The 23,428-nt window shown below is 43.4% G+C and overlaps 1 protein-coding gene across 2 annotated transcripts in view; it reads right to left on the bottom strand.

Moving 5' to 3' along the window:
* KREMEN1 (kringle containing transmembrane protein 1) overlaps positions 1–23,428 on the bottom strand; it is a 95,339-nt gene that overhangs the window by 41,923 nt on the left and 29,988 nt on the right. For both annotated transcript variants that reach the window (XM_024239984.3, XM_009234221.4), the window contains exons 4-5: positions 4,662–4,786; positions 745–898 (exon numbers count right to left, since the gene is read on the bottom strand). In XM_024239984.3, coding sequence (XP_024095752.3) covers positions 745–898; positions 4,662–4,786 — 279 coding nt within the window. The remainder of the gene's footprint in view (positions 1–744; positions 899–4,661; positions 4,787–23,428) is intronic.

The following is a 23,428-nucleotide window of genomic DNA, read 5'->3' as shown; positions in this document are numbered from 1 at the left end:
AGACACTACAATATTTCTTGGTAATCTCGAGCCTTTTTTTTTTGTCTGCCTCCACTATCTTTAAGTCTGGTGCTGCACGGTGCTGTAATTATCATAAAGTCTCACTGCCACTGAGAGGATGCTGGTGGATTATGATGAGGAATCAGTTGGCTCAGTGGTTAGAACATGATGTTGGCGAGGTCAAGGCCCTGGATCCACTCCCATTCTGAACACACTCTGCCCCTGAACACACTTTGCCAGTATCTCACAAATGCGGCAGTTTAGAGAGGAGGTGGGTCGGGGCAAACCCAATGCCAGGCCTGAAAAAACAACTTAGAGCTACGCTGTCTCCTCAGGTGTATCACAATAATATATAAATCCCAAATGCCTAAAAAAAAAAAAAAAGTCAAAAGGGTTTGGAAATTATATTAAAGCAAGAGGATAATAAAGCTGATACTGGATTGTTATATTAGTGTCTATGTAAAATTGGAAAGGTTATCATTTCTGGGTTGTCTAAGCATCACACAATAGGCCATGTTGCTTCAAACTGTTTGGCATGACTGTAGCTAATCCCTTTTTCTCTCTTCCAGAAGGCAGGGGCTGAGTCTTCATGCACTCTGCTGTATTCCCAGGGTCTAGTCACAAGTATTATCTATTGCCAAGTGAATGAATGAATACATAGAAGGGAGGGAGGGTGGGCAGGCTTGTTGCTCTGGTCCAAGGGTTCCTGTGCCTTGGGCAGTGATGGGCACAGGGCATACTCACTATCAAAGAGGATGATCCTGCCATCGCCACCACAGGGTTGGGTGTGATCCCCGAAGCAGACACTGTTGCATTCGGTACTGGCTGCCTCCCCGTACTTCCAGTAATCAGGATTGTTTCCACAGAAGCAAGCATAGCCTGACTCCATCCCAGCAAACTGCCACAACAGAGAAGCAGCACACGGTAAGCATCATCAGGGATGTCAGATGGCCTGAAGGAGGCTGGCAGGGTGGGCTTCCAGCAAGCAATCAGCCTCAACTTCCCAGGGTCCCTTCCCCTGGGACCTCCCCCTTCTTCCACTCTTGCAACACTTAATTTCAAGCTGACCAATAAGTACGCTACCACCAATGTGTTTCCCTGTTGGCGAGCATCACTTTTTAATGTTTGTGTTTCTACTGCACTTAAGTAAGTTTTAAGGGGGAGAAAATCTCATAAACTTCAAATGTGAGTAACAGCTAAATATTTTATTGACTGTTTACTATGTGCCAGGTAGTGAGTGCTTTATAGCTAACCCTCAAAGCAAACACATTATAGGCCCCATTTTACAATTTTGTTTTTACATTACTATATAGCATTTTGGCATATAGTTCTGTAAATTTTAACACTTGTATAGATTTGTGTAACCACAGCCGGGCATGGTGGCTTACGTCTGTAATCCCAGCACTTTGGGAGGCCGAGGCAGGTGGATCACTTGAGGTCAGGAGTTAGAGACCAGTCTGGCCAACAAAGTGAAACCCCGTCTCTACTAAAAATACAAATATTAGCCAGGTGTGGTGGTGGGCACCTGTAATCCCAACTGCTTGGGAGGCTGAGGCAGGAGATTTGCTTGAACCCGGGAGGTGGATGTTGCAGTGAGCCAAGACTGCATCACTGCACTGCAGCCTGGGCAACACAGTGAGACTCTGTCTCAAAGAAAAAAAAAAAACAAGAAAAAAGATTTGTGCAACCACCAGTACAATCAGGATTCAGAACAGCTCCATTACCCCAATAATTTTCTTTGCACTATTGCTTTATAGGCCCCCTCCCCCAGAATCCCTGGCAACCACTGACCCATTTTCCATTACTGTAGTTTTGTCTTTTTGAAAATGTCACATAAATAGAATCATACAGTATGTAATCTTTTTGAGACTGGCTTCTTTCAGTCAGCATAATGTCTTTGAGATTCATCCAAATTGGTGTTTGTATCAATAGTTTACTCCTTCTTATTGCTGAGCAGAGTTCATTGTATGGATGTATCATAGCTTGTTTATCTGTTGGGCTGTTTCTAGTTATTCATAATTATGAATAGAATTGCTGTAAGCATTTGTGTACTGATTTTTATGTGAATATAAGTTTTCATGTCTCTAGGGTAATAACTAGGAATGGAATTACTAGGTCATATGGTAGATGTATATTTAACTTTATAAAAAAAGTGCCAAACTTTTTCCAGAATGACTGTACCATTTTAGATCTGCACCAACAATATACGAAAGTCCCAGTTGTTCTGTATCCTTGTCAGCAGTTGTTATTTTCAGTATATTTTATTTTAGCCATTTTAATAGGTATGTAGTGGTACCTCATTATAGTTTTAATTGGCATTACCTTAATGGCTAATGATGTCGACTATATCTTCTTCTTTTTCTTTCTTTGTTTTCTTTTGTTTTTCAGATAGAGTCTCACTCTGTCATCCAGGTTGGAGTACAGTGGTATGATGTTGGCTCACTGCAACCTCCACCTTCCAGGTGCAAGCAATTGTCCTGTCTCAGCTTCCCGAGTAACTGGGACTACAGGTGTGCTACCACGCCCAGCTAATTTTTGTATTTTTAGTAGAGACAGGGTTTTGCCATGTTGGCCAGGCTGGTCTCGAACTCCTGACCTTAAATGATCCTCCTGCCTTGGCCTCTCAGAGGGCTGGGATTACAGGCTTCAGCCACCACGCCCAGATGACTATCTTTTGATGTGCTTATTTGTCATCTGTATATCTTCTTTGGCTTCTTTTCATGCGCCTATTTGCCATCTGTATATCTTCTGTTCAGGTCTTTTGCCCATTTTTAAATTGCTTTGTTCAGTTTTTGTAACTATTGACTTGTTTGGCTTTTTTTTTTTTTAATTTTACACATTATGGATACAAGTCCTTTGTCACATATGTGATTTGCAAATATTTTCTCCCAGGCTATAGCTTGTCTTTTCATCCTGTTAAAAATATCTTTCACAGAGCAAGATCTTTACATTTTTATGAAGTCCAAATTAAAATGTACCAATTTTTTCTCATCATGGGTCATGCTTTTGGTGTCTCATGTAAGAACTTTTTGCCTAAACTCAAGTCATGAAGATTTTCTCTTATATCTTCTTCTAGAAGTTTTATAATTTTACATTTTACAGTTAGATTTGGGATACATTTTGAGTTCAGTATGTAGTCTTGTGTTTAAGTTCTTTCAAGTAGCCTACTGTTTCGGAGATTCATCCATATTGTGTATAACAGTATGTTTTTTTTTTTGAGACAGAGTCTTGCTCTGTTGCCTAGGCTGGAGTGCAGTGGCGCGATCCCAGCTCACTACAGCAACTTCCGCCTCCTGTGTTCAAGCAATTCTCCTGCCTCAGCCTCCTAAGTAGCTGGGATTACAGGCAAGCACCACCATGCCCGGCTAATTTTTGTATTTTTAGTAGAGACGGGGTTTCACCATGTTGGCCAGGCTGGTCTCCAACTCCTGACCTCGTGATCCACCCACCTTGGCCTCCCAAAGTGCTGGGATTACAGGCATGAGCCACCATGCCCAGCCAGTAGGTCTTAATATTGCTGAGTGGTATTCCACAGTGTGGATATACTGTACTTTGTTTCTCCATTCATCAGTTAATGGACATTTAGATTATTTACAGTTTGGAGCTATTATGAATAATGCTGCTATGAACATTCATGTATAAGTCTTGGTGTGAATACAGGTTTTCATTTATCTTGGGTAACTATCCAGGCGTGATATTGCTGAGTTTTAAGGTATGTGCATATTTAACTTTGAAAGAAACTTTAAGATCTTTCTTCAAAGAAGCTGTAGCATTTTACATTCCTACTAGCAGTCTGTGAGAGTTCAGTTGCTCCACATCCTTATCAATTCTTACTATTTTCAGTATTAACTTCAGACATCCTGAAGTGGTGTGCAGTGGTATCTCATTGTGGTTTTAATTTGTATTTCCCTGACAACTGGTGATGCTGAGCATCTTTTCGTGTGTTTATTGGCCACCTATGTATTTTTGGGGGATAAAATGTCTCTTCAAATTTTTTGCTCATTTTTAAAGTCAAGTTGTCATATTGTTGAGCTGTAAGTGTTCTTTATATATTCTGTGTACAAGTCCTTTATCAGATATATATTTAACAACTACTTTCTCCTAGTCTGTGGTCTGCCTTTCATATTCTTAACTCTATTTTTTGAAGATAATATTTTAATATTGATAAGTTCAATTTACCAACTTTTTAAAATGATTTGTTTTTGTGTCCAGTTTAGAAATCTTTGTCTAACCCAATATTTTAGGATTTTCTGTTTATTTTTCTAGAAGTTTAGTGATTTTAGGTTTTTTAAAAACTGAAATGTAATTCACATCATGTAACATTCACTGTTTCAGTGTATATTTCAGTGGTTATTGGTATAGTGACTGTGTTGTGCAGTCACCGCCATCTAATTCCAGAACATTCATAACCCAGAAAAGAAACTCTGTGTTGAGTAGCAGTTAGTACCAATTCCTCCCGCCTCCCACCCTCTGGCAACCACTAACCTACTTTCTATCCCTACGGATTTGCCTATTCTAGACAATTCATGTAAATGGAATCATACAATATGTGGCCTTTTGTGTCTGGCTTATTTTACTTAGCACTTATTTTTAAGTTATCTGAACAAAATGCATTTACATCTTTATATTTTTCTATAGTTACATAGCCACAGAGTCATCACCTTGAACCTCTGACTCCGACAAAAACTGATGCAAGTTTGTATGGTGAGTTTGTTGGACGTTTTACTGGTGCCAGTTAGAGGAGGTGGGTTTCCATGATCCTTGTAGCAGCCAAGGTTTCCAGGCACTAAAGAAAAAAGAAAAACAACAGAATTTTGCAACATCTGGCTGTGAAACACCAAGAAGGAAAAGCAATTTGTGCCAGGTACTTTCATCTCAGCCAGTATTTCCACTCCTGAGGTACAAATAAACAACAAGCAACCAGCTTTGAAAATGGAAGCTTTAGTGTCCTCTGCTAAAAACCATGTTTTTGTTTTATTTTGAAGAGTATGTGAGACTAGGTCTACCTTTAACTAACCAAATACTTTTTTTAAAAAAAAAAAAACTTTAATATTGATAGGATTTAGTATTGAAGAAAACTAGGAACAATTTCCTAAAAACAGAAAGACTCCAATAATGTAAATTATGTTTCAGAGTTACCAGAGGGCAAGAAAAGCCCTCTCAGAAGCCCATTATCCTATACCTTCTATGTAAGCTCCTAATTTCTTCAAAGATTCCACAAGTGGGTTTCCTCAAGGACTTTTGGTGAATATATTAGTTTCTTATTGCTGCTGGGACAAATTACCACAAACCTAGTGGCTTTAAATAACATAAATTTATTATCTTTCAGTTCTGGAGGTCAGGAGTACTAAGTGGGGCTCCACTAACTCAAGGTGTTAGTGGAGCCAAGTTCCTCCTAGAGGCTCAAGGGGAGAATCCATTCCTTGCCTTTTCAACCTCCTAGCAGCCACCCATATGCCTTGGCTTGCAGCCGCACCATTCCACCCTCTGTTTCCGTCAGCACCTCTCCCTCCTCTCTCTGTTTCCTTCATCACCTCTCCTTCCTCCCTGTTTCCTTCATCACCTCTCCTTCCTCCATTTCCTTCATCACCTCTCTTTCCTCCCTGTTTCCTTCATCACCTCTCCTTTCTCCCTGTTTCCATCATCACCTCTCCCTCCTCCCTTTCCTTCATCACCTTTCTCCCTGTTTCCATCATCACCTCTCCTTCCTCCATTTCCATCATCATCTCTCCTTCCTCCCTCTGTTTCCATCATCACCTCTCCCTCCTCCATTTGCTTCATCACCTCTCCCTCCTCCCTGCTTCCATCATCACCTCTCCCTCCTCCCTCTATTTCCTTCATCACCTCTCCTTCCTCCCTGTTTCCATCATCACCTCTCCTTCTTCCGTTTCCATCATCATCTCTCCTTCCTCCCTCTGTTTCCATCATCACCTCTCCCTCCTCCATTTGCTTCATCACCTCTCCCTCCTCCCTGCTTCCATCATCACCTCTCCCTCCACCCTCTATTTCCTTCATCACCTCTCCTTCCTCCCTGTTTCCATCATCACCTCTCCTTCCTCCGTTTCCATCATCATCTCTCCTTCCTCCCTCTGTTTCCATCATCACCTCTCCCTCCTCCATTTGCTTCATCACCTCTCCCTCCTCCCTGCTTCCATCATCACCTCTCCCTCCTCCCTCTATTTCCTTCATCACCTCTCCTTCCTCCCTGTTTCCATCATCAACTCTCCCTCCTCCCTCTGTTTCCGTCATCACCTGTCCCTCCTCCCTGTTTCCATCATCACCTCTCCTTCCTCCCGGTTTCCTTCATCACCTCTCCCTCCTCCCTGTTTCCTTTATCACCTCTCCCTCCTCCCTGTTTTCTTCATCACCTCTCCCTCCTCCCTCTGTTTCCTTCATCACCTCTCCTTCCTCCCTATTTCCTTCATCACCTCTCCTTCCTCCCTGTTTCCGTCAGCACCTCTCCTTCCTCCCTCTGTTTCCTTCATCACCTCTCCTTCCTCCCTCTGTTTCCTTCATCACCTCTCCCTCCTCCCTCTGTTTCCATTGTCACATTGTCTTCTCTGACTCAGATCCTCCTGCCTCTCTAAGGACCCTGTGATTACATTGGTCCCACCTAGATAATCTATCACAAAATCTTTCATCATATCTGCAAAATCTCCTATGCCATCTAAGGTAACGTATTCACAGATTCTAGGGATTATATCATGAACATCTTTGGAGGGCCATTCTTCAGCCCACCACACTGAGCATATTAGTGTTTCACAGCCACACATCAGATGGTTTGGTCTAGTAGAAAAAGCTGTAGCTGAGAACAAAGAAAGCTAAATATATGTACCAACTCTGATAGACAGCTTTCGAAGATGGACCTCAGTGATTCTGCTATGCACTCGATGTTTGCATACCCCTGTGACACTTGGTCTCTGCCCTGGCACAGAGCAACTCTCTGGGAATTTTCTGGGTGACCTGAGCATCATTTGTTCTAATGAGGCAACTCTTGGTAGGCTCCTGGATAGCTTCAGGATGGGGGTTGGTCACAAGAAAGACCAAGCCATGATTAAAAGCTTGGAACTTTCAGTGCCACACCCCCACATCCTCCAGGGAGGGGAGAGAGTCTAGAAATTGAGTTAATAATCAATCATGCCTATGTAATGAAGCCATCGTTAAAATTCCTAAAAGATGCCATTTGGAGAGCTTCTGGGTTGGTGAATACATATCTGTGCCAGGTATGGCAAATTCCACAAGAACAGAAGCTCCTGTGTACAGGATCCTTCCTGACCTCACCCTATATATCTCTTCATCTGCAGTTCACCTATAGCCTTTTAATTTTATTTTTTTAATTATTGAATTGAGATGGGGTCTCACTGTGTTGTTCAGGCTGGTCTTGAACTCCTAGGCTCAAGCGATCCTCCTGCCTCAGCCTCCCAAAGTGCTGGGATTACAGGTGTGAGCCACCATGCTTAGCCACACCTATATCCTTTATAATAAACTGGTAAGTGTAAGGGTTTCCCTGAGTTCTGTGAGCTGTTATAGCAAATTATCAAACCAGAGGAGAGGGTTGTGGGAACCCCCAATTTGTAGCCAAGTTGGGACCCACTCCTTGTAATTGGCATCTGAAGTGGGGGGCAGACTTGTGAGACTGAGTTAGGTAGTGCCATAACTTAATTGTAGGACCCCCAGGTGGTGTCTGGAAACTTGGAGAATTGGCTGGTTTGAGACAAATCCATACATCTGGTGTTAGAAGAGAAATGTATGAATGTATGGGAAAAGTTTTTTTCCCCCTATTACTCCCTAAAATTAATATATTGAAACCTGAATTCCCAATATGAAGGTATTTGGAGGTGAGGCTTTTGGGAGGTAATTAGGTTTAGATGAGGTTATGATGGCTGAGCCCCCATGATGGAATCACTGCCCTTATATGAGAAAGAGACCAGAACCCCCTCTCTCTCTGCAGCAAGAAGGTAGCCCTCAGCAAACTAGGAAGAGAGGCCTCACCAGGCCCTGAGTCGCCAGCACCTTGACCCTGGACTTCCTAGCCCCTTGAACTATGAGAAATAAATGTCTGTTGTTTAAGCCACCCACTCTATGGTATTTTGTTACAGCAGCCCAAACTGCCTAAGACAGATCCCCCCTTCCTGGTATTCATGCCCTTGTATAATCTCCTCCCCCTGAGTGTGAGCTGGACTGCTGACATGCTTTTGACAAGTAGAATGTGGCAAAGTTGATGGGATGTCACTTCTGGGATTAGGTTACAAAAGATTATGACTTCATCTTGCTTACAGACTCTCTATTGTTTTCTCGCTTTGTATATTTCTATGAAGCAATAATGAAGCAACATGCCATGTCAGAGGCTGTGTGGTAAGGAACTGAGGGTGGACTTCAGCCAATATCCCACAAGAAAAAGAATTTCACCCAATGGTCCACAATTAACTAAATCCTACCAACAACTACGTGAGGTTGAAAGTAGATCTTTCCTCAGTTGAGCCTTCAGATGAGACTCCAGCTCTGGTAGACACCTGGATTGCAGCTTTGTGAGACACCTTGAAGCAGGATAGTGCTGTCATACCCCAGATTTCCTGACCCACAGAATGCATGAGATCATGAATGTCTGTTGTTTTAAGCCACCAAGTTTTGAGGTAATCTGTTATGCAGTAATAGATAATATACCTTATAATACTAAATACAGCTTTATTGAATAAAGAAATTAATTCATCATGGGTCATGGACAATGAATCTCTGTGGAACTTAGTTTTCCATCTATGTTATTGATTTATGAATCACTCCACTATCAGTTGAAGTCCTTTCCCTTTCTCCATTTGTTCCTCATGGTTTATATAACTGAAGATCTAACAAAACACAAATGAGGCCTGGTCTCAGAAGCACTTCTAGGTCAGCTGAGAGTTATGTATTATACAATTCCAAAGTGACGGGCATATAGACTCTTAGATAGCATTTTTTTTTTTTTTTTTGAGCCGGAGTCTCGCTCTGTCGCCCAGGCTGGAGTGCAGTGGCGCCATCTCGGCTCACTGCAAGCTCCACCTCCCGGGTTCACGCCATTCTTCTGCCTCAGCCTCCCGAGTAGCTGGGACTACAGGTGCCCACCACCAGGCTGGCTAACTTTGTTTTGTATTTTTAGTACAGACGGGGTTTCACCATGTTAGCCAGGATGGTCTCGACCTCCTGACCTTGTGATCCGCCCGCCTTGGCCTCCCAAAGTGCTGGGATTACAGGCGTGAGCCACTGCGCCCGGTCCAATAGCATTTTTTTCCTTTATGTTTCAGACTGGAAAACAGTATGGTCCAGTTTAATAAGCTTTATATCCACATTAGTCTTTTGGGCATATAAAAATATATTCATGTGTATGTGCACATGTACACACACATTTTAATGTATTCCACCATCTAACCAGCTCATTTTAAATTGGCAGGAAGTACCTCTGTTAACCCAAAGACTCACCCTTCCCCCTCTAAGTCAAGTGGTTACCTTTCTCCCTTGCGTCACACATGGTTCAAATATAACAAATGTGGCTCACCGCACAAAAGTTAAAATGCATCCTTCGGAAACAAACTAAATCTCTATAGTAGCAAATGTAAACAGAAAAGCTCTATGCAGTAGGAGTCCAGTGTTGGGGGTGGAGGGGCCTGGCTTGGAAATGTCTACGTTTTAGGGTTTAAACAACTGCAGTGAGTCAAGCTTCTCTAGTCAAGAGCATATGATATAAACTGAGTTTGTTAAAGGGACCTTGCGCGTGGAAACCTGAGCCAGGCATTTAATGGTTCTTAATAAGAGCTACTTGATGATGATCATCTTGGTCATTTACTCTGATTTTTCTCTCATTTATTCCATTATGCTTACAAGTAAGCATGTTATTATGTATTAGTTTACAGAGAGCCTAAGGCATATAATCATAAATGTTAAGGTTAGACATAAACATCACCATGGCTTACATTAACACAGCTGGAACCTCTAAGCTTTATTAATTTGTTGAGCAAATCCAGGTGGTTCATGTTTCAATAGGACAGTGAGGTCTTGAAACACACCATGAGGTAGATCACTGGGAATCAGACCACAGCCTGCTGCCCTTCTAACCCATTTGAACGTCAGTGGCCTAAGGTATCAAACTTGCCCCCAAAGGCAATCACTTGCCAGTTGTGACACTGTCAATTCTACCTCCTACAATATCACATACATCTGCCCTTGCCTCTCTGTTCACGCTGCCACTTCCCCAGTTTGGGTCACCATCTCCTTTCACTTAGACCACTGCATCAGACTCCTCCTATTCTATCTCCATTTCTAGGCTTACCCTACTCTAATCTAGTTAGCAAACTGCAACCAGAATAATCTTTGCAGTACATTCCAGACAGAAGTGCAAAGGCCTGAAGCAAGAAAGATTGTGGCCTTGGCAGGAACTACAAGAAGTGAGCGTGATTGGTAGCAGAAAAAGGGAAAAGCAGCAGCAGCTGGTGAGGTAAACGGAGCCCTTCCCCAAACCCTCAAAGCTCTCTGGTTGCCCCCCAGGATAAAGTCCAAACTTTCTCACATGGTACACTGCTGCTGCTCCTGTGCTGCTCCCCCTTCCCCTCTGTGCTGCTCCCCATTCCCCTCTCCCACCACCGTGACCTGTCTACCCTTCAGCTCACATTCTATACGGAGGCCAAATTGTAGTGTATTTGCAAGTTTCCCAACTGGACTTTTCCCTCTGGCCTCTGGGTTTTTGCACATGCTATTCCCTGTGCTTAGAATATTATTCCCTTCTTAAGATTTCAGCCTGAACATCATTTCTCCTGGGCAGCCCCATGGCCCTCCCATCCTCCCCACCCTATCCCCCACAAGAAAGAGGGTTATGTGTCCCTGCTGTGTAGTCCTACAGCAGTCTATGCTGAGTTTGATTCTGAACACCTGTATACTTGTCTCTCTACCTGATTAACTATGAGCAACTTAAGGGCAGGACTGTATCTTCCACACACCCCTGTATTCCCAGGGCCTGGAGTGGTCCCAGTCACAAAGCAGGTGCTCTAGGACTATATGCTGAATAAACAAGCACTTCCTGTGTCACCCACTGAAATCACGGAACGAGTGGATAACGGTACTTCTGTTTTTTTTTTTTTTTATTATTTCCATAGGTTATTGGGGAACAGGTGGTGTTTGGTTACATGAGTAAGTTCTTTAGTTGTGATTTGTGAGATTTTGGTGCACCCATCACCTGAGCAGTATACACTGCACTCAATTTGTAGTCTTTTATCCCTCACCCCATTCCCACCTTTTCCCCCTGAGTCCTCAAAGTCCACTGTGTCATTCTTACACCTTTGCATCTTCATAGCTTAGCTCCCACTTATGAGTGAGAACATACAATGTTTGGTTTTCCATTCCTGATTTCCTTCACGTTTGGAATAATAGTCACCAATCCCATCCAGGTTGCTGAGAATGCCATTAGAGTGGATAAAGGTACTTCTTGGGCAGAGTGAATGAATAAGGTAGAGTGAAAGTGGAAAGCAGACTCAACCTGCATAACGACATCCACTTAAAGCTAGGAACAGTTGGTTTTGACTCCTTTCTTCTCACTGTCTTCTTTGGCTATGTAGGAACATCATTCTGGATAACTGAGTTTTCCATAAAGCTTAACTTTAAAACTTAACATTTTATCTTAATCATTTTGGATGAAACCTTTCTAACATGCATTAGATCTTTCTTAAACAAATTTAACAAGTTTAGCCTACTTTAAATTTTTCTTGGTAACTTGAGGTCATCAAATATACTTCAAAATGGCCCCAGACTGGTGTGCTTTTTTATGTTCTAGTGTCTGACTTTAATAGTTAATTTGTCTTTTGGTTGCTGTCTCAGTCCATGCAGGCTGCTATAACAAAATACCACAGGCTGGTGGCTTAAACAATGGACATGGTTCTGGAGGCTGAGAAGTCTAAGGTCAAGGTACTGGCAGTTTCAGTTCCTGATGAGGGCCCTCTTCCTGGCTTTCAGACCAAAACCTTCTTGCTGTGTCCTCACATGGCAGAGGGAGATGGAGCTCTGGTTTCTCTTCCTCTCCATTTTTTTTTTTTTTTTGACATGGAGTTTCGCTCTTGTTGCCCAGGCTGGAGTACAATGGCGTGATCTTGGCTCACTGCAACCTCCACCCCCTGGGTTCAAGTGATTCTCCTCCCTCAGCCTCCCGAGTAGCTGGGATTACAGGCGCACACCACCACGCCCAGCTAATTTTTTTGTATTTTTAGTAGAGATGGGGTTTCACCATGTTGGCCAGGCTGGTCTTGAACTCCTGACCTCAGGTGATCCACCTGCCTCGGCCTCCCAGAGTACTGGGATTACAGGCGTGAACCACTGCACCCAGCCCTCTTCCTCTCCTTATGGGGGCACTAATCCCATCATGGAGTCCCACTCTCATGACCTCATCTAAACCTAATTACCTCCCCAAGGGCCTCATCTCCAAATACCATCACATTGCAGGGTTAGGGCTTCAACATAAGAATGGTGGGAGTGGGGGTGGGACAAACATTCAGTCTAAAACAGTTGCTGTCAAGGCTGCTGCAACCTCAGAACATTAGAACTGAAAGGGGTCTTTGTGGGCATCTACTTCTTATTACTGTCAATGCCTGCAGTCTTTGCTTAACCCCTTCTTAATTTGCTGCTTCCTAGGCTTAGAACAAAACTGTGGAGCTTATCAGAACCATATGAAAAATAGAACATGCAGCTTCTAAAAGAGGGAGGGCCATTATGCTCCTCATTTTCTGCCATCCACATTGTGGCTCAGGAGTGGGTTTTGCTTGCTCCCTTCCTAGGACTTGATAATGTTCTGAAGGGCACTGGTGCCACCACCATGTGTCCAGGAGCAGGTGGCCTTTTACAGTGAGACAAACCCTAGGGTAAATTCTGGCCTCTCCATCACAGCCCTTCTCAGCTCAGTTTCATCAACAGTGGAATGAGAATCAATATGGACCTCAAAGGGTTCTTGTGAGAAATAAAATGAGATAATGTAAATAAAGTAAATACCACAAGGCCTAGCAGAATAGAATGTGCTGAATAAATAGTGTTTATCATCATTACATACAATAAGGCTCTCATCATTCACCACACAAACAAGAACTGGCTGAATAATAGAAAAATAAAATAGGCTGATTTAAAAGACAAAAATCAAAGGCAGCCACCTCAGAAAACGGTTTGATTCCAGATATTAAAATATTAATCTCTTACATCTGTATAGCATACAGCCCATTTTCACATAAGTCAGCTCACAGGAAGCTCTAGCCCTTTCAGGGAGGCGGGACAGATGATATTATTCCTATTAGACAAAGAAGAAACCAGTCTAACAAAGTTAAAGGCCTTGTATGGGGACACACAAGGCAGAACTGGAGAGTCGGGGTAAGCTCCAGGGTTGCAGACTCCCATTCCATGGGTTTTTGTTTTTATTTTTCATGTCTCTGACCCCTTTTCTTATAGGACCAGTCTGGGCAACTAAATGAAAGTGACTCCCTGAGACCTGAGATTCAAGACTGAATTCTCAAACATATTAGTCCCTCAAAACTCTGTTCACCACGAGGGAAGCCTCTGCGGTCCCAGTCAGCCTCTGAGGGGGCCACTGCCCTCTGACTTGTCCTGGAAAGTGTGGCTCGAAGTCTAGTCAGAGAAGACACGTCATGTTGCTTCAAAAGCATTACTACTCAACTGAGTGGATTTCTAGATCGTGTCCCACCCTTAGCGCTTCCCAGAAGCAGGGAGGAAAAGCCAATTTGAAAAAGGATATTTGTCTTCAAATTCCTTTTTCATTTCAAGCTTACTTTGAAGTCCTTGTGGCTTGGTCATGCATTTTTCCTCTTACCAAAGAGGCTTCATCACTTTCAATTTTTAAAAAATTATCTTACCATACAAATGGACCCCTTGTTTATCTTAGCTGAGGCTTCAAAACTTGTGAAAATTAATTACAAACATTCAGATGTTGAAGATAAAAATTTTAGAGGAGTTAAAGAGAGATGGTCCTCCGTTCACATTAACCCAGGAACTATTGCTCCTTTACTATCATAAGAAACAACTGGGAAGCAATCAGGCAGGCCCACTAAACATTGTTACATTTGAATATAACTGTGGCTTCATTGTGAAGGTACTGCGCACACCTCCATGGGGGCCTCCATGGCTGACAGCCGTTCTTTGAGAACCACCTATTACCCACAGCACCTTCTCAGAGTATCTGCCCCCATAACTACTGCTGGTTGGGGACAAGACAAAGGGCTCCATCCTCTGGCCACAGCTGCCTCACACTGGGGCCACCAGATTCTCTTTCTTAGGAAGCTGGAATTGGGATCCGCTCAGGGAATGCAGGCACTGAAATTGTAGGATTTGTCAAGTAGGAGTTGAGGCAACCAAACTCAAGTTTCAGCCATGTAAGCGGATGAATGAGCCAATCCTGCTGGTCCACGAAGAGGAAGAAGGATGGATAACAAGCTGAGAGAGCGGCAGAGAAGGGAGATGAAGTGGCCACAGAGAGAGATAGTGAAAGTCCCTGCCTTCTAGTTTCTTAGGACACAGGGGCTGGGTTCTGTGATACATCCCAATGGTCTTCAAATAGATTTCTTTTGCTCAAGTTAGCTTGAATGAGCTCTAGTCCTGGTAACCAAATCATTATGGAAGACAGAAGGCACGGCCATCATAGCAAAGGCTCAGTTTGAATCTAAATCTTCAGCTGGTAATTCACTAAGAAGAAGCAGCCTTAACTATTATTATGTTTTCTATTCCACTGCTCTGACCAGATCTGGGATATTTGCTTTAAGAAACCAGATGCTAAGATCTTGTCCTATGTCTTAAAAAACTCTTTCCAAGGCTCTGCAGAGCTCCCTTTTTTTTTTCCTAAGTAAAATCTGCTTCTTCAGAAATGATGTAACTCCTCTGCTGATTTTTTTTTTTTTTTAATAGAGACAGGGTCTCACTCTGTTACCTAGGCTGGAGTGCAGTGATACAATCATACTCACTGCAGCCTTGAACTCCTGAGCTCAAGTGATCTTCCCATCTCAGCCTCCCGAGTAGCTGGGACTACCAGTGTGTACTACCATGGCTGGCTAATTATTTGTGTATCTTGTAGAGATGGGGTCTCACTATGTTGCCCAGGCTTATCTCAAACTTGTGGCCTCCAGTGATACTCCTGCCTCAGCCTCCCAAAGTGCTTCTCTGCTGATTTTAAATGTCATTTAACCCTGTGTCAATACCATCTTCTGCCTCAAGGACCCCACACTGGTGCCTCAGTAGCTGATTTCTCCCCTCCATGGAAAGAAAAACTATGTGCATCTGAGACGCTGCAGCTAGTATCCTACTTCTTTCAGAGCATCAACAGGTTAAGTGTGGATTCATCCACACCCTCAGACCCACGACCGTAAGCTCACTGCACCCTGTGCTGTTCATCTGCAACTTCCATTCCAACCCCTTCTCATGATATGGCCCCACACTACCTCTGTAACTTTATTTCTAAACATAAACTTCCTTTTCAGTCACTCTGATTCTTCCAACAGTCTTAATTGTGCCCCCGAGTCTTACAGCAACACCCCCAAATAAATAAATAAGCACAGCTTTTTCTTCCTCTGTGAAATTCTGCCCTTAGGGGGAGGTAGTAAGAGTTCCTAAAGATCCTGATCCCATAAGGCCAGGATCTATCACAGCAGTAGTTCCCTCCCGGTGGGAGTTCCTTCTCTGAAACTTAGTTTCTGGTGAGTTAATGTGATAAAGAGTCAAAAGAGGCTCTAGTAATTTCTCCCCTCCCTGTACATGTGTGTTGCTCCCACTTTAATAGATTTCCCCACTTCTTAAATCGGGCCTTGCAACTTGCTTTGATCCATAGAATGTGGTGGACTTCTTCTGAGTTCATGCCTTAAGAGGAATGGCAGCTTCTGCTGCTTCTCTCTTGGAAGCCAGCCACCGTATAAGAAGTCTGAATACCCTGCTGTTGAGAGAAGTCACTGGATAGAGGTCTGAAGCCACCTTGAATGCCAGCAGAGCTCCCAGTTGAATGCAGGCACCTCACTAAACCCAGGTGACAGCAGCAGAAGAACCACTCAGCTCAAACTCAGTCGACCCAGAGAACTGGGAGAAATGATAAACTGTTGGTGCTTAAGTCACTGCGGCTGGGGATGGCTCATTACACAGCAATAAACAACTAGTACACATTACATGGTAAAAGGTCAGTCCAAGTTCAAGAGGAATGATAACTGCTGTGTCCCTGGAAGAAAAGCTCGTTTGTTGACTTGGACTTTTTTTTCAGGGACACCACAAATATCCCAGGCAAGGAACCTCTTCCTGCTGTTTTATCCCTTACATATTCCACTTGTCAACAAGTTCTGTCTTCTTCCTAAGTGCATCTTGGACTTAATCCTTCCTGTCTTGTCTCACTGCTGGCATGATAGCCCAGGCCCTTATCCCTTGAGTTTGGAAATCTACACCCATCCTCTCTTCCCCAAACTTTCTTCCTTTGATCCGTCCTATAAATGACACTGGACTTGCTTCTCTTCCTAAACTAGGGCTTTCAGCATATCAGTCCCATCTAATTAACTCTTGCTTTCCAGGTCTGACCTGGTTCCTTTTTGTCCATTCCTCTACTCAGGAAGCCTGGATCCCAACCCACACACACATCGATTCTGTGCTTCCTCCAAGCCTCTGTCCTGCTGTTCCCTGACCCGTTCAGCCACCAGCCACCTTTCTTCCAATTTCCACAATCTTTAATGAGTCCTCTTGTCTTCAAAAACTCACAACACTCTACCTCATAATTCAACACTTATTTATATAATTGGTGTGCTGGTCTGCAATTTTCTCTTAGGTTTATAACTCAGATTCCCAATTACATCATAAGATTGAGGGGCTATTTCTTCCTTATAGGCAAGTGCTGGTATAAAGATTTTCAGTAAAGTCATCCCTATCAATTTGAATGAGTTTTCCTTTTTAAGTCCCTAGTATGCTTTACACAACTGTGCTTTAGAACATTTGTATCTGTCACTGAACCGATATCCATTTGGTTCAGAAAGTCTGTATTTTTTTAACGGAAAATTAAATAATACCCACTGGCAAAAACCAAAAAATAATTGAGTACAAAAAATAATTGAGTACATAAAACCTCATTGTAGGAACAAACGTGGGAGCCAGGCAGAGTGGCTCACACCTGTAATCCTAGTTCTTTGGGAGGCCAAGGTGGGAGGATTGCTTGAGCCCAGGAGTTTGAGACCACCCTGGGCAACATAGCAAGACTCCATCTCTACAAAAAGTAAAAATATTTGCCAGGCACAGTAGTGTGCGCCTGTTGGCCCAGCTACTTGGGACACTGAGGTGGGAGGATCGCTTGAGTCTGGGAGGTCAAGGCTGCAGTGATCCATGACCATGCCACTGCACTCCAGCCTGGGCAACAGAGCAAGACCCTGTCACAAACAAACAACAAACAAACAAACGTGGGGCCTCTTGTGTTCACTGAGTTCAGTGCTGCAGCAGGCCACAGGGAACAGCCACTGCAGCAGCTGATGCCTGGTACTAAGACCCATGGTCAGTTAGATAAAAAAGAGATGGGCAGAAATAAAACGCAGGTTATGAATAACATATTCTAGGAATTAGATGACAGGGACATACTAACGGTAGTCCATTCCCTGGGGAGAGCATACCATCACAATACCTGCTGGTACTTTCATGTCTACCTGATATGTGCTAGGACTTAGGGCAGCGTGCATTTTATTCATTTAATCTTCAAAAAAACCCTGGAAGGAACCAATGAGGAAACCCAGGCACAACTGAGAGTCATTGTGCCTAAAGCTATTAAGCAGATAATGATTCAAACCTAACTGGGTGTGACTCAGATGTCCACATTCTTTCCATCTTTCCACCAGCTTGTGTTGTCTCTTATGGGAAGAGAGGAAGAGATAAGACCTCATGGCATGAAGAAAGAATTTTGTCTTTTGAGACAGGGTTTCACTCTCATCGCCCAGACCAAAGTGCAACGGCGCAATCTAGGCTTCCCACAACCTCCGCCTCCTGGGCTCAAGTGATTCTCCTGCCTTAGCCTCCCAAGTAGCTGGACTACAGGCATATGCCCATCACACCTGGCTAATTTTTGTATTTTTGGTAGAGACAGCTTTTCACCACATTGCCCAGGCTGGTGTCGAACTCGTGGGCTCAAGCGATCTGCCCATCTTGGCCTCCCAAAGTGTTGGGATTACAGGCATGAGCCACCACGCCCAGCCAAGAAAGAATACTTAGCAAGCACTTTTACACTCTCCACTGTGCTAGGTGTGGGGAAGACTGTTGAAATATATGGCTCTTTTCGGTGGCTACCAAGAAGAGGCTTGAAGAGGTAAAGCCTCCATAAATTCCATCAGCACTCTTCCACAAATAAAAGTACAATCAAGTAAAACAAGGGTGCCTGTGATGTGAGCTCAGCCTCAACCTCCTGAGCTCAAGCGATCCTCCTGAGTAGCTGGGACCATAGGCACATGCTACCATACCTGGTGAATTTTTAAGTTTTCTGTAAAGACAGGGTCTCCCTATGTTGCCCAGGCTAGTCTTGAACTCCTTGGCTCTAGCAGTCCTCCCACCTTGGTCTCCCAAAGTGCTGGGATTATAAGCATGAGCCACCTCACCTGGCCTATTAATATTCATTTCAATATTGCTTTGGCTATCAACAAAAGTTGGAATTTTCACTTTAGCTGTAAAGTATAAATGGTACACAGCCAAGTGTGGTGGCTCATGCCTGTAATCCCAGCACTTTGTAAAGCCGAGGCGGGTGAATCACAAGGTCAGGAGTTTGAGACCAGCCTGGCCAACATGGTGAACCCCGTCTCTACTAAAAATACAAAAATTAGCTGGGCATGGTGGTGGGCACCTGTAATCCAGCTACTCGGGAGGCTGAGGCAGGAGAATCTCTTGAAACCAGAAGGCAGAGGTTGCAGTGAGCTGAGATCATGCCGCTGCACTCCAGCCTGGGCAACAAGAGCAAAACTCTGTCTCAAAAAAAAAAAAAAAAAAAAAGTATAAATGGTACACAGGGATGTGTCATTTTAGAGAAGGTGAATTTCAGCCCACAGCAGTGAAGACATGGTATTGGGGGAGAAGCTAAGGCCCAGACAAAGCTGCTGACGAACTGTTTTGTGCAGTGGGTCCAACCCCAGGGGAGCCCTTTCCTAGCTGAGAACAGCTGGTCTGGGAACACCCACAGAGATAGCCCAGCATACTGCAGAGTGGCTCTGTTGGGCAGCAAATGCTTCCCAGATCCCATCTCAGCCTGCTTTACTCCTGGGGCTTAGGATTTCCCAAAGCCAAAGAAGAAAAGAAAATGACTTAGAGCTAACAGCATGAACTGCAGACCCTCTGTCGCCACTGAGTTAATCCTTTGGTTTCCACAATGTCACAAAAGCAATCTTAATAATTCACCATACTATCAGAATTTCAAACTTTAATTCCCAAATAATTCACAAAGAAAATTCTGAAGAATGACCTCAACAGTAGCCGGAATCCATCCCAGAGCCCCTGTTTTCAAGGAAATAAAGGAAATGGGACTGTTCTCAAGTGCTAGAAGGAAAAGGCACTGGTCTTGCTATCAGGAGTCCTAGTGAAAAATCCTGTTTGACTCAGACTGTAATCCTCATCAAATCACTTAACAATCTAGGCTCAATTTTCTTATCTGAGAAATGGAGACGGGAGAATAGACATGCCACCTGCTTCATAGGATTGTTGAAAAGGTTAAATAAGATAATGTGTTGGGAGGCCGAGGCGGGCGGATCACGAGGTCAGGAGATTGAGACCATCCTGGCTAACAAGGTGAAACCCCGTCTCTATTAAAAATACAAAAAAAATTAGCAGGGGCTGATGGCGGGCGCCTGGAGTCCCAGCTACTCAGAAGGCTGAGGCAGGAGAATGGCGTGAACCCGGGAGGCGGAGCTTGCAGTGAGCCAAGATCACACCACTGCACTCCAGCCTGGGTGACAGAGCGAGACTCTGTCTCAAAAAGAAAAAAAAAAAAAGATAATGTGAATATAAGTGCTTTTTGTACATAGTAGCTACTCAGCAATAGCTGAAACATACTAGAAAGCAGTGCTGACATGAAAACACAGAAAGTGCTGACAGAAACAAAACATTTTCTATAATTGAGAAACTGCCTTGACCACCACTGCCACAGCACCCTTGGCTTTTTACACATACTCTAAACACAGTTTTAAAAACTCTTATCAGGGATAATGGGAAGCTTTCACATCCTATTTTTTGGGCTGACTTTTGTAAGGCAAATACTAACATCTGAAATCTATTTTAAATATATTTTTAACAAGTCCAGGTATTATTTAGTTAAAAGAAACCTGAGCTGGTGAGGTCACCAGCTGAGATGGACCTAAGGTTCCACGCGTATTGCAGAGGTGCAACTGCTGGCTTCCTCTTAGGGCTGATGTGTGTGAATGATAGAATCACTAGAGAACTTCTCATAGGTTAAAAGTGGGAAATCTTGACCCAAATCCCTAATACAGAGGTTTAACGAACTATGCAGAAATGTCTCCTTCAGACACTCAGCCCTCACCTCAGCTTCATCACCATCTTCCTGGATCAGGTCCAGGCTTCATACCCAGACCATAAGACCTGACATCATCTAGCCCTGTCTACTTCTCAGACCTCATCTCCTGCCCCTTTCTTCTAAAAATTTATGTTTCAGCAACACCAACTTGCTTGGAATTCATCAGTGTGTGTGTGTGTGTGTGTGTGTGTGTGTGTGTGTGTGTGTGTGTGTGTGTGTGTGTGTGTGTGTGTGTGTGTGTGCGCGCGCGCGCGCATGCTCACGCACATGCAGGGGCACAAACTGTTCCCTTTGCCTCCAATGCCCTTACAACCCCACCCCACCCAGCCCTAACATCTAGAACCTTGCTACTTAAAGTGTAGTCCTGCAGCTCTGGCATCCCAGAACCTTGTTAAAAATGTAACAGGCCTGTTCTAGACCTACTGATAAGAATCTGTATTTTAATAAGATCCCAGGTGACTGGATGTACTTTAAAGTAGAGAAGCCCTAAACAAGACCCCGCTCTTTCCAGAAGCCCTCTTCAACAGACAATAGCCCCTGCCTCCCTACCATGCCAGACAGATGGCCCTCCTAGGTGCTCCGAACCTTTTGCTCACCTCACTTATTATAGAGTATTTCGCATATGCTTATCTGTTCATGTGTCTGTCTTCTGTCCCAGACTGAGGATTCCCCACAGGCTGCAGAACATACTATCCTTGTGTCCCCCATTTTGTACAAGGTCTGACAGATGGTCAGAGCTTAAGAAATGTCATTTGACACAACTAATAACTTCTAAATATGTCTAAAGTTCTTGTGATTTTATTTTATTTATTTTTTTGAGATGGAGTCTTGCTCTGTCGCCCAGGCTATAGTGCAATGGCGCCATCTCAGCTCACTGCAACTGCTGCCTCCCAGGTTCAAGTGATTCTCCTGCCTCAGCCTCCCAAGTAGCTGGGACTACAGATGTGCACCACCACGCCCAGTTTATTTTTGTATTTTTAGTAGAGATGTTGGCCAGGCTGGTCTTGAACTCCTGACCTCAGGTGATCCGCCCACCTTGGCCTCCCAAAGTGCTGGGATTACAGGCGTGAGCCACTGCGCCCAGCCAAGTTCTTGTGATTTTAAACTTTATTTACTAACTTTAACCTCAATAACTAGTAGTTTTAATAACTTTAAATAACTAATAGCTTTAGCAAGTTTAATAACTAAAACTTTAATAACTAACTTTAACAATGACATCAGATACCTGTGGGCTATGTGTAAAATTATTACAATTGGCTGGGTGTGGTGGCTTATGCCTGCAATCCCAGCAATTTGGGAGGCCAAGGCAGGAGGATTGCTGAGCCCAAGAGTATGAGACCAGCTAGGGGACCCTGTCTCTACAAAAAATACAAAAATTATCCAGGTGTGATGGCATGTGCCTGTAGGCCCAGCTACTCAGGAGGCTGAGGTGGGAAGTCTGTTTGAGCCTAGAGGTAGAGGCTGCAATGAGCCAAAATTTTGCCACTGCACTCCAACATGTGTGACAGGGCAAGATTCTGTCTCAAAAAAAAAAAAAAAAAAATTACAATTTAGGATAGTCGTGTTACATATTTGAATCTAGGTACTCAGAATGCTGTGTTTATATACTCTTTATATTTAAAATATTATAAAAATAATTAAAATTTTTTTTTATTATGCAAAGTTTCAAACATACACAAAAGTGGGAAAGAAAAATGAACCCATCACCCAGCATCAACAAATAATCCACTTTTTTTTAAACCATTCTTGTTTCATCTATTTCCCTCACCCCTACCTAGTCACTGTTTGGGGGGCTGGATTATTTTAAAACAAATCCCAAATATTATGTCATTTCAACCACAAATATTTCAGTATCTGTAATTTTTAAAGGACGTAACCACCATGCCATTATTGTAGCTAATAAAATTGACAGTAATTCCTTAATATAATCTAATACTAAGTCTGTATTCAAATGTCCCTATTTCAAAGATGAATTTTTATAGCTGGGTTTGTAGAAATTGGGGGAATATTTTTCAGCAAACACAAAATAGCTCTCAATAGTCAAACCAACAGGCCTTAGAGGTCTAAAGTGTGGGATCTAGAGACATGTTAAACCCGATGACGCTGGAATTTGCTTTTGAAGTCTGCATTTCTCCTGGCTGCAATAAGAACTTGGGGTTTCTGAGAAACATACTGGCAGAAGCAGTTTCAGGGGCAAATCCAATTACCTCCGAGCTGTTCTTTTAACGGTAACTTCTGATCCATGCTCTGCAGGTCAAGAGCAGTTCAGATTTCTCTCTGCTCCCATTTGAGTCATACTTCAGGTCTGCCTCCTGCTTGTTGTAGCTCTACACATAACACACCAAGGGGCAGAGATCTGGTTTCCACACAATGGCCCACCATTCAGCCAGATTCTGCTTTGTCCCTAAACATTCATTCCCCCTGGCTCCTGCTGGGTCTGTTATATTCAGATATGAACTTTCCAGGAATCTGATCATGTCACAGGCCTTTTTCTGTATGACAAGTTCAATGCTAATCATGAATAGCAGGCTTCATGCAGAGGTTTAGTATTATTCATGAAAATTGTGACTCCACATCCAGAAATAGGGCAAAAGTGGCCTAAAATAGGATGGCTGTATCTCTGTTAAATCCACCAGGCAATTACAAACATCTCTCGCTACAAACTGTAAAAGAGGTTTTGCTCAACTATGTTAATCAGACACACTAGAAGTACAATATGCTGCCAGACTCAATGTCTGAGATCCGGCTTGATGGGGAGCCCTGGTCCCCACAGGGTAAACTGAAGGGTTTTCCAAAGAACCAAAGCCAGACACCACCCACCCTCTATCCGCAGAAACCAGGTACTATAGAGCTCTCATTCCCAACTTCTACAAATCTCTCTGCCCAGACCATCTCAAGGCTAGCTTC

The sequence above is a fragment of the Pongo abelii genome, chromosome 23 (assembly GCF_028885655.2).
Source record: "Pongo abelii isolate AG06213 chromosome 23, NHGRI_mPonAbe1-v2.0_pri, whole genome shotgun sequence".
Taxonomy (NCBI): Eukaryota; Metazoa; Chordata; class Mammalia; order Primates; family Hominidae; genus Pongo; species Pongo abelii.
The sequence above is the reverse complement of the archived record's forward strand: the minus strand, read 5'-3'. Positions and strand labels throughout refer to the sequence as shown.